This window comes from Macrobrachium rosenbergii, chromosome 21, assembly GCF_040412425.1.
Source record: "Macrobrachium rosenbergii isolate ZJJX-2024 chromosome 21, ASM4041242v1, whole genome shotgun sequence".
Taxonomy (NCBI): domain Eukaryota; kingdom Metazoa; phylum Arthropoda; class Malacostraca; order Decapoda; family Palaemonidae; genus Macrobrachium; species Macrobrachium rosenbergii.
Window position 1 is genome coordinate 32,465,417 of NC_089761.1, and position 12,727 is coordinate 32,478,143.

The 12,727-nt window shown below is 35.6% G+C and overlaps 1 protein-coding gene across 1 annotated transcript in view; it reads left to right on the plus strand.

The window, feature by feature from the left end:
* Positions 1–45: 45 nt before the first annotated feature.
* Positions 46–12,727, plus strand: part of LOC136849435 (uncharacterized) — a 149,723-nt gene continuing 137,041 nt past the window's right edge. The window contains exons 1-2 of the mRNA XM_067122786.1: positions 46–98; positions 2,353–2,557. Of these exons, the coding sequence (XP_066978887.1) occupies positions 46–98; positions 2,353–2,557 (258 nt within the window). The remainder of the gene's footprint in view (positions 99–2,352; positions 2,558–12,727) is intronic.

Below are 12,727 nucleotides of genomic sequence, written 5' to 3' on the forward strand. Positions count from 1 at the left end.
TATATACAATATATAATTTTGGCCAAAGGCCAAGCGCTGGGACCTATGAGGTCATTCCGAGCTGTAAGGGGAATTGAGAGTTTGAAGGTCTTCAAGGAGTAACAGGAAGAAAACCTCGCAGTTGCACTATGAAACAATTTTCAGGAAGGAAAGATGGAAGAAAGAGAATATGAACGGAGGTACAGTAAAAGGAATGAAAGGGGCTGCAGCTAGGGGCCGAAGAACCATAAGTAATGCCTACAATGAACCGCTTCAGGTGCATTGACGGCGCTAACCCCCCACTGAAGAAAAAAGATATAAAAATGGACATTTTCTTGATATCCTTGTCAAACTTCTTATATATATCTACTAACATAATTATGAATCTAGGTTCGGCAAAGTTTTTCATAAACACCTTAACCTTGGCCCCGCCCCAAAATTAACCTTGAAATTTGACCTGAAATTAAAATTGACGTGAGTTTTTTCAGATGTAGGCCTATTGTGAAACTCGAGTTATAAAAAGATTATTATTATTATTATTATTATTGTGTATTATTATTATTATTATTATTATTATTATTATTATTGGTGGAAATAAACCCATAAGTGGTGTAGATGCAAATATATTAGAAATATATATATATATATATATATATATATACATACATAATATATGTTACGTTGTTTACCACTGATTCTTCTTGTTTATTGACTCATGCAATTATGAGATTTTTGGGACTATTATTATTATTATTATTATTATTATTATTATTATTATTATTATTATTATTATTCATAAGATCAAGCTTAAAGGCAAACTGACATTGCCATCAATATTCCACGCCATGAAAAAAAAAACAGAACCATGATTGCCATAAAAATAGCACCACACAGGAATACTTTTAGTTTCGCTCTATAGAAGACCCACGCATGCGAACGGACAGACGAATGGGGGATTTCAATAAATCCCCTCGGATTGAAAGGGGAGATTAAAAAACCCCAAACTTCAGCCGAATAGTAAAGCCGAGGGGAATCCGTAGAGAGGAAATTATTATTATCGTGAGACTCTCGCCCTGAGGGATCTCGCATTTGATACCTTAACTCGTGAATATTATGGAGGGAGCCTGTATTTGCACTCTCTCTCTCTCTCTCTCTCTCTCTCTCATCATAAGTATTATGGGAGCTTTTATTCTCTCTTTCTCTCTTTCTTTCTTTCTCTCTCTCTCTCTCTCTCTCTCTCTTTCTCCTCATACATACTATGGGAGCTTTTATTCTCTCTCTCTCTCTCTCGCTCTCTCTCCCCCCTCATAAATCTTATGGGAGCTTTTATTCTCCCTCTCTCTCTCTCTTTCTCTCTCTCTCTCTCTCCTCATAAATATTATGGTAGCTTTTATTCTCTCTCTCTCTCTCTCTCTCTCTCTTTCTCTCTCTCTCCTCATAAATATTATGGTAGCTTTTATTCTCTCTCTCTCTCTCTCTCTCTCTCTCTCTCTCTCTCTCTCTCTCTCTCCTTGTTCTTTTCATCGAAGTGTCGTGTCCCGAGGCTAATATTCTATTCAAATCGCATTTAGCGCTAAGCAATTATACAGTGCTTAGTTACATACCTCACTGCAGGTACGCGTTCTGTACATGTTTGTTTTCCATCAACATCGAGCTGTTGTCTGTAACAGGGAGTGGCTACGTAGCATATATAAACCTTGATTTATATATATAATATTAATATAGTTACTTATAAATATATATATATATATATATATATATATATATATATATATATATATAAGGCTGAAACATATGGAAAACCCCTTTTCCGAGGAAGATTTATCAACAGTAACAGCGCGCTGTAATGTATTAAAACCAACATGCGTATGCGTCACCGCAATGAATTATCGGCTTTGTGTGTCAAAGTGCGCCATTTTGAATTTATAATAAAACTGACAATGATTAAAGTCTGAACCAGGATATTAAATACTGGGTAAGTTGATTAATCAAATTCGATTCGAAAAATAAACTGGTAATATCTCCATGACTAATTCTGTTTCCGCGAGGATACGTTTAATCCTACGAAATCCTTTTAAAAGTTCAAGTTCATCCGCAGGGATTTTATATTGAATACCACGGTCTCGAAGGACCTCGCTTCCAAGAACACCTCTGTATCCTCCGTAGCCTGGAGAAAGCAAATAAAGAGAGTGAGAAAGTAATCTGACTAAAACTTTCCCGTGAACTAGGCAACAAGCAAAAATATCAATCGTATGGTGGCATCTGGTAACCCCCCCTACACCAATCCCTAACCCCTCTCCCCCCCCAACCCCTCCCTACCCTTACAGGCACTCTCTCAGTGTCTCGGTTTCTGGCATTGTTTGCCTCCCTCAGTTGGGGTCTGAAACCAGTGAAGGACGGGTGTGTTTGCCGTGCGCTCCGCGGTCGATCACTACACAGGATTTCTTTTTTCGGTTGTATCTCGGGGTCCTTTCTTTCTCCTTTATTTCCGCCACGAGGAGGCCATGGCTTTGCCCTGGCTCACCAGACGGAGGTTAGATTATCCGTGCATCCGCCGTCTCAAGTCGCCGATAGAAAAGTGAGTATATTTGGAGCGGTAACAGGGATTTTTTAAGCGCTCTTTGCGAGTGAGAAAAAAAAGTTACGTTTCAAAGCGCTCCCGGAGTTAACCGAAGGGTTTTAACCAATGAAAGAAATTAACATAAGACCAAAAACTATTCTTTTTTTTTATATAAAAGCAAAATAAAACTGACGCAGGGCTTTCTGAAACCCACATGCAAAAATAGAGGAAATTATCCACATTGCTCAGAGGAATCTTACGAAGACAACCCAATGTTTTGCTGCCGGACGCCAGTTGGAGCAGGCACAGAGGACAAGATTATCACTCAAAACAACCCGCAAAAACAAACAAAACACAGGAAAACACTTTTCTTGACTTTGCCATAAAAAGCTGCACCATTTAAACCTGCCAAACACTCCATCAAGCAAGCAATAATTTAACTGGCGATCAAACAAGATCAGTTGCATAAAGAAAACCCATACACCGGAGTAGAGTGAAAGCTGTTTTCTTCTTGCGCGCAAATGCAAGAAATGCTAGTTTTATGATTATTGTAGTCCCCTGGCTACGTTTGAAGGGATCCCCCCCCCACCATGCCACACCTGCTCCCTTCCCCTAATTAATGGGGTTGGCACTAGAGTGCCAGGTAGAGGTGGCACTGCCTAATTTTTTTTTTCTCTCGCTTTCTTCTCCGTGCGCTTTGAAGATTATGACTCGGGAACAATATACATCTTTCTTTTTTTTAATCTTCAGTATTTCTTTATCAATTAATAATATACATTTTTCTCTTCTTTCCTCCGTGTTTCTTTGTAAATCAATAATACACAATTTTATCTTTTTCTCCAAAGTGAATCTTTTTAGATTTCAATTATTCTGACAGCCAGGGCAGCAGGTCAGGCGACCATCAATGCCCTTCCTTCCCTTCCCGTACCCAGGGGCACGAAGGAGATTAAACAGAAATAAAGGCTAAGAAGAATCACGTAGTATAATTCCCAGGAGCAGGTTTTTGTCACTGTGCCATTCACATGACCATGAATGTCTATTGGCGCTCGCCATTGGTTCAGGGACCTGGCTCGACCAATGACATCTTCAGACAACCAGAAACGTTTTTGGCATTATTGCAGTGTGTGGATGTTCGTGTTTGTTTTTCGAGTGACTGAGAAACACAAGGATGAGAATACAATGCGTTTTGCTCGAGAGAAAATGTTTAAAAAGGCATCTGAGCTTCGAATGTATTTGACATTAAATTTTGTTTCTTGAAACTCAATGTTTCTTAATGACAAACCTAATTTCAGTCGTGATGAGTATTTAATTCTGATTGCGTCAGTGTTACTTTCTCTATTATTTTATGCCTTTTAAACTCAGTGCCTTTGTCCATGTGTGTGTAAAGAGAGAGAGAGAGAGAGAGAGAGAGAGAGAGAGAGAGAGAGAGAGAGAGAGAGAGAGAGAGAGAGAGAGATTAAAATAAGTTAGCCTAAATGCATGACACTATTAGCATCAAAATCACCGACACCTGTTTACCTGTCAAGGATACCCGTGACTACAGTGCTCCTCCCATCAGTCTTGAGGGAATTAAACCTCCGACAGAAACGTCGAGTTTTTAGATTACCATAAATGATTTTTTTTATATACGAATATGAGCAACATAAATCAACATATCACGATTTCATTGAAAGAAGATTAAATCTAAAAGGACCACATGATGATTTTTGTCAAGACTTTTTTATCTATTTTTCTTTATAGCGACAACCCATAAGGAAATAGAATTATAACTCTGGCTTGCCCATATTATCATGAACGACCTAGGGTCAATGACCTCGCCGTTTCGGGAGATGAAGGTCCTGCTTCTTTCCAAGACCGTCGAAGACGTCAGAGACCTCACAGTTAAATAAAAAGTCTCTAAAGTCTAAGAGGGGATAGGAGAAAGTTATCAGACCTATTATTATTATTTTTATTATTATTATATTATTATTATTATTTTTTTTTTTTTGCAATTCTCTCCGTTTCAGCGTCTCCACATATTATCGTCCAGTTTAGCGGATACTGTCTAAGAATATTATTGAAACTGAATTTTTGACATTGCTATCAACTTCACAAAACATTCTGAGAGAGAGAGAGAGAGAGAGAGAGAGAGAGAGAGAGAGAGAGAGAGAGAGAGAGAGAGAGAGAGAGAGAGAGAGAGAGAGAGAGAGAGATTTTCACACGCAACATAACGTATTCATTGGTTTTCTTATAAGCAAGTTCCTTTGAAGAAATTATGCACGCGCGCGCGCGCGTACATACGCACAAACAGTTGGTCGTGGGAATAATAATAATAATAATAATAATAATAATAATAATAATAATAATAATAATAATAATAATAATAATTATTATTATTATTATTATTATTATTATTATTATTATTATTATTATTATTATTATTATTATTATTATTATTATTATTATTATTCAGAAAATGAACATTATTCATATGGAACAAGCCCACAGAGGCCATTGACTTGAAGTTCAAGCTTCCAATGCAAGCTTATAAAGCATCTTTGATAAAAAATTTCAAAAGATATATTTATAAAATTATATATATATATATATATATATATATATATATAAGTTATATATATATATATATATATATATATATATATATATATATATATATATATATATATATATATATATATATATAAGTTTGAAAACTAATAACCATCTTTGCCAATAAACATGAAGGTAAGGGCTTTTGAAAATTACGATTTAAAATATAAAAATCTTCTCCGTTTTGGACTGAAATGAGTTGGAAATAAGTGATTTCATGAAATTTTTGTAACACCTGAATAACAGAGAGATAGATACAAATCGCAAAATGCCGTTGGCATATCAGCTAACGTGACCACCTGTGGGTGCCTGGGCATGGGGCTAGCGACCTCATCCTAAAAAATTGAACGCTCAGAAACATTGCAACAGACCATAGGAGTATGGCGTGAGGACTCGGTCGCAATGAGACCCGCTAAGCTTCGAGTGGAAAAAAAAGGTTTGCGAATTCCAACATCAAGAAAACGAAATGTTCATTGTCATTGAGAACAAGTGGGGAAAGAGGGGGAGGAATAAGATTTCCCAATAGGGTCTTTGCAGTCTTAGCAAACTCTCTCGCAATTTGCAAAGGTAGGAGGCAGTAGTCTTGGGGTAAATTCTGGCGCTTGTGTAAAATGAAAAGGCATTGCTGTTTCAACGCAATATTCTCTGTCCTGACCTGGGTATGAAAAAAAAAATATATAAAAAAAGAAAGATTTTGAAAAATAGAATGTGAAAAGAATTGCATCAAAGAAAGACTACATTGCTTTCAGAAAAATTTGGATTATATGAAAAAAAAATTGCAGGTTGAATTTTGGAGTTTTCGTGAAATGGAAGGCCCTGACGTGGGTACAAAAAGTATAAAAACAAATTTAAAAAAAATAGAATGTGAAAGAATTCCGCACTGAAAACGAAAAAGTACACTGTCTTAAGTAAACTTAGAATATATATATATATATATATATATATATATATATATATATATATATATATATATATATATATATATATATATATATATATATATATATATATATATATATATATATATATATATCTATCTATCTATCTATCTATCTATCTATCTATCTATCTATCTATCTATCTATATATATATATATATATATATATATATATATATATATATATATATATATATATATATATATATATATATATATATATATATATATATATATATATATAAATCCAGGGTTAATTTTGGTATTTACCTAAAATGCAAAAAGGATTGCTATTTCAGCACAATATTCTGCCCCTGACTTCCGACTTGGGTAAAAAGAAAAAAAAAACAGGTTAAAAACAAAACACAGACTGTAAAAAAAAATTAAATCACGAGCTATAAAAACGACATAGCCTTCAGAAAAAAAAAAAGATAACATGCCCAAAACACAGTAAAAAAAAAAAAAAAAAGACACTGGCCCGATTCTGTAAAATAAACTTCGTCATGATTCCCAAATGAGAACTTCCTCGCCAAAAAAAAAAAAAAAAAAAAAAATTAGATGAAAATTCAATCCTGACGAATTTCAACTGCACGGCCTCTGAGGACTGAATCTCATCATACGCAGCCAGTTTCGTATATCGAGAGCTGCCACAGATCTTTTACCTTTGCTGTCACCATTTCTTTCGATTTTCTGTAAAAGGCAAAATAGTTAAACTAATCCTGTGAAGGTGACAGGAACCAAATGACTTATGAGAGTTAAAGAAAAGACTTCGCATAAGCTTAGTCATCCTATTTAGTCTAAGCTACCGGTGGTCTATCGGTCCTTCTTTATAGCTGCCAACTTCTATCTTTGCCTCTCTAAGCATTCTATACTATTATTATTATTATTATTATTATTATTATTATTATTATTATTATTATTCAGCAGATGAACCCTATTCATGTGGAACAAGCCCACAAAGGCCAGTGATTTGAAATTCAAACCTCTAAAGACTATGGCGTTCATTTGCTAGCCTCTAGGAGCAGGGAAGATGACTGAAAGGGGTTAGAATAAGCAGTATTTGGTGCTCAAGGATGGTAACCCTTCCAAGCACTGACCACAGATCACGAATCGCGGATTATCTTGAACATGCAAATTCCTGCTTTATTTCTCTCTCTCTTCCTTAAAATCCCAAGCTGAAAACTCTTATGGACGGAGTCAACAGACTTTAATAAACCCAAAAAGGCTCCAACGGGAAATCAGCCTGGAGAGAGAGAGAGAGAGAGAGAGAGAGAGAGAGAGAGAGAGAATCACAGGAAAAGGTGATGAATGAATATGAGGCAATAGAAAATAAAACCGATAAATAGCAAGTACCAAATGCGCCGAAGGAAACTTCGGCGCCATCGAGTTTTCTGTACAGCGCATAACCAAAGCCACCGGAAATAGATCTATCTTTCGGTGGTCTCGGTATAATGCTGTATGAGCCGCGGCCCATGAAACTTTAACCACGACCTGGTGGTGGCCTGGCCTATATCGTTGCCAGACGCGAGATTATGGCTAAGTTTAACCTTTAATCAAATGAAAACTACTGATGCTAGAGGGCTGTAATTTGGTATGTTTGATGACGGGGGGGTGGATGGTCAACACAGCAATTTGCGGCCCCGTAGCCTTGGTAGTTTTTAAGATCTGAGGGCGGACAGAAAAAGCGCGGACGGAATAAAGTGCGGACGGACAAACAAAGCCGGCACAATGGTTTTCTTTTCAGAAACCTAAAAACGATACATCTGGAATTCAGGAGACGTCAGCAATAGCACCAGAGAGGAGGAACGAATACGCTCCTCGCTTAAACATTTGGAATCAGAAGATTCCAGAATTGCACTTAGGCGAACTATTCCACCATTTTAGCTGAATAAATCTCGCGACTTCTAAAAGTGATGGCGGTTCTAGAATTAAACACGCTACCACCTGTACAGCGCCTTCTTGAGAACTGTTGTAGGCAATGTATTATTCTTTCTTTCTTTTTTTTTTTTTTTGCAAGTCCGTTGGTTAGCAACTGCATCACCTCCCTTCTTTTAACCTGAGCCTATTTCCAGTTGGCTGTCCAACTTCTTGAACTTAACCTTACTCTAATTTTCAATCTTTAAGATCAATTTCAGTTTAGTCTTGATAAGTAACTTGGTAGAGTGTTTAAACTGTTTCATAATAATAATAATAATAATAATAATAATAATAATAATAATAATAATAATAATATAATAATAATAATAATAATAATAATAATAATAATAATAATAATAATAATAATAATAATAATTTTGAACTTAATATTTTTGCTAAGGACTTCTAGGCCTAACCATTTTCTTTTATGAGAACTTACAGCAAATAGGCCTATTGAAAAACCTATCTACTTTATACAAACACAACGGAATAAGCCGTTTTTATCAAACAAAATTAAATGAACTTATGTTTGCCAAACGCAAAGTACATTATATCACTCTACTCAGGACTCAGAACAAAGAATTCCAGGAATAATTAAACTCAGAAACTCGCTTTATCCGGAATATAATAAACATCTGGATAGATAAATAGATAGAATATAGGATTTAGGACAAAGGCCACGTGCTGGGACTTATAAGATGAGGTCCTTCAACGCTGAAACGAAAACTGACGGTAAGAAGGTTTGACGGGTGTAACAGGAGGAAAACCTCAAAGCAGTTGCAATATGAATCAATTGTTAGGAGAGGGTGGAATGGAAAGTAAGACGGAAGACATAGAATATGAACGGAGGTACAGTAAAAGGAATTGAAAGAGGTTGCAGCTAGGGGCTGAAGGGACGCTGCAAAGAAACTTAAGTAATGCACCACATGTGGTGAACTGACGGGGTCTACGCAGACCGGGGGCGTAGCGCCCCAGCTGAAATATGATTCAAAATGAAAACATGACTTTGCTGCCAAGTCTTGCATAGCAAAAAAAAAAATCCTCTGACGTGTCGCTACTGAATTTCAGATCAGGTTCTGAATGAGACGAGTTCATTTGCATTTTCTGAAATCACTCACGAGAGAGAGAGAGAGAGAGAGAGAGAGAGAGAGAGAGAGAGAGAGAGAGAGAGAGAGAGAGAGAGATGCTTGTGAGGTGAATTGAGTGAAGCTTATTATCAGCATGGTAATGATCTATCTATGACGTGTGCCGTGAGAAAATTCTCATAATGAATTCCTGATACTAATACGGGAGAGAGAGAGAGAGAGAGAGAGAGAGAGAGAGAGAGAGAGAGAGAGAGAGAGAGAGAGAGAGAGAGAGAGAGAGAGGACCTTCATAGTATCAGTCTCATGTATGATTTGATTACCATTCGCAATCTATCTAAACATTATATATATATATATATATATATATATATATATATATATATATATATATATATATATATATAGTGTGTATGCGTTTTTATGTATGAATTTATATATGTATACTGGAAAGGTTTCCGACGATGCAATTAACCCAGATTCCACAAGGGATTTGAATAGTTTCTTCTGAGAGTGAAATACAAATAAATAAATAAATAAATAAATATATATATATATATATATATATATATATATATATATATATATATATACATACATACACACACACATACACACATACATACATATACATACCTACAATCAAAAGCAAAAAGAAAATCAACAAATAAAAAAAGAAACGCAGTCCCTCTCGTACTAATGATTATTGCCAAGGCCCAATTATTGCACGGTTTACCTGGCGACTCACGGCGAAGAGCTCAATTCCACGACGAGGCTTCCGGATCAATAGACGTCCAGCACACGCACGCAGAACGTTCAATGGATATTCACTCCTTTATTTCAAGACCAAAAGTGATGCCTCAAACACATTTTTGTTTTTTGTGCTACAAGTTGAAAGCAGTCGACCTCATAGGGTGGAAATATTTTTTTCATGTTTATAAAATATTTTCTCCCTAAGAGTTCGACTGCTTTTAGCTTATAGAAAAATTAAAAAAAAATTTTTTTGAGGCAACACTTTTGGTCTTGAAATAAAGAAGCGAATAAAGTTAGTAGATGAATTATTAAAGCAAATAGATATATAAGAATAAATAAGAATAAGTAAGAATACATAGATAAATTCACGAACAGAATAAAGATATAAGCAGATTTAATAGATGGAAAGATGAATAAATAAATAAATAAATAAATAAATAAACATATACACACATTATATATATATATATATATATATATATATATATATATATATATATATATATATATATATATATATATATATATATAGGGGAGAGAGAGAGAGAGAGAGAGAGAGAGAGAGAGAGAGAGAGAGAGAGAGAGAGAGAGAGAGAGAGAAGCTGAATAGATACATAATAAAATTACTACTCCGCTGGTTTTCTAAAAAAAAAAAAATATAACGCAATTTTAAGACCGGAGAATACAAGTATGGTTGATAACCATGGAATGCCAAATGCCGACGGCATATACAACCACAGCGAGGCTATTTGTGCGTTTGGGAGGGGGGGGGGGGGACGGAAGGGTTGCTCAACTCGGCTTCAAGAAGTAACGCCGAAAGAGATAAATCACTTTGACGTCAACAAAATGAGAGCCCCTAGCTACAACCTCTTTCATTCTTTTTTACTGTACCTCCGTTCATATTCTCTTTCTTCCATCTGACTTTCCCCAGCCCTCTCCTGACAATTGTTTCATAGTGCAACAGCGAAGCCTTCCTCCTGTTACGCCTTTCAAGCCCTCTCACCGTCAATTTTCCTTTCAGCGCTGAATGACCTCATAGGTCCCAGATTAGCTCGGCCGTTGGCCTAAATTCCACGGGCCAAGCCGACAAAATGAGAGGTGCTTGTAGAGAAGAATTTTTTCACGGTGGAAGTGGGAAAAAGCGTTTAAAAGATAAAATAAAAAAAAGATTAAGTAAGTTTATTGTCACAGTCATCTTTGCGTGAATACACAGTCGCTGAGGATAAATATGGAGTTGGAAAATATTAATGCAGAGGAGAAAGATTGTTCAAAGTACGTCAGTAACTGCTGCACAGAATGTGCATGCAAAGTAACAACTGCGTTCGTAAAGGTCTTTGAAATTTCTTATTGATCTCTCTCTCTCTCTCTCTTCAAAATCTTTATGTATATATATAAATGTATATGTATATATATAAATGTATATGTATATATATATATATATATATATATATATATATATATATCAGTAATTTTTTACTCTTCAGCAAAACTTACTCGTTAGCAGCAGTAATAATAATAATAATAATAATAATAATAATAATAATAATAATAATAATAATAATAATAATAATAATAATAATAATAATAATAATATGACCTGTACTTGCAATATAAACATTATATATGCATATACACCGACATACCAGTTCGTAATTGCATGCAGCATTAAGTTATTAAATAATTCTCTTTCATTCAAGGCCCTCTTTGAGGGGGCGCACTGTCAACAGTGACCTACAAAAAACACAGTCGGTAGCAAGCACATTTAAACACCGTGCAAACAATCAGCGCTTTGCATGCAAGCAAGCGCGTTCTCTTAAGATTGTGGAGAATTCCTTGTTATGATTTGATTTAAGCTTTAGATGAGAGAGAGAGAGAGAGAGAGAGAGAGAGAGAGAGAGAGAGAGAGAGAGAGAGAGAGAGAGAGAGAGAGAATTTCCTACTAACATTTAGAAGAAAATGCATACTTAAATTTTCGTTGAAATGAGAGAGAGAGAGAGAGAGAGAGAGAGAGAGAGAGAGAGAGAGAGAGAGAGAGAGAGAGGAGACGAATATTCTTTGCTATCTATTTTTTCTCCTCCTAAATTTTAAAGAAATTACATAACTAAACTTTCGTTGAGAGAGAGAGAGAGAGAGAGAGAGAGAGAGAGAGAGAGAGAGAGAGAGAGAGAGAGAGAGAGAGAGAGAGAGAGAGGGAATTTCAACATTAAGCGACGACTGAACTTTTTCAGTCTATTCTGTTCCCAAAATTTAAAAGAAAATGCATACCTAAATTTTCGTCAAAGAGAGAGAGAGAGAGAGAGAGAGAGAGAGAGAGAGAGAGAGAGAGAGAGAGAGAGAGAGAGAGAGAGAGAGATAACGTTAAGCATCAAGAGACAAATATATTTTCCTTTATTTTGTTCCTAAAATTTAAAAGACAACATATACCTAAATCTTCGTTAACACACACACACACACAGAGAGAGGGAGAGAGAGAGAGAGAGAGAGAGAGAGAGAGAGAGAGAGAGAGAGAGAGAGAGAGAGAGAGAGGCATGTCTCGCATTACCGAACACACTTCAGGCCAAGTACTCCTAGGAGCACTTGCTTTGCAAATAAACCTATTTACATTCACCGTTTAAGAATTCATTGACAGCTTCATCGAATCAATGACTAATTAAAACGCTGGTAACTACTTCCGAAGACACTTGTTATTACCGAACTACATAATATTTAAGGAGAGGCTTCGGGGCTACACGATGATTGCCTTTGGTAAACAGTAATATTTGATGGGTAATCTCGACGCTGGATTATGAAAATATAATTTTTTTATTACTTTTTATTGAAAGGATTAAACTTACACAATATTTGCAATATGGTTACAGTATACATAGGCACTGTGAGAATATTTTTTTTTTACTTTTTATTGAGAGGAT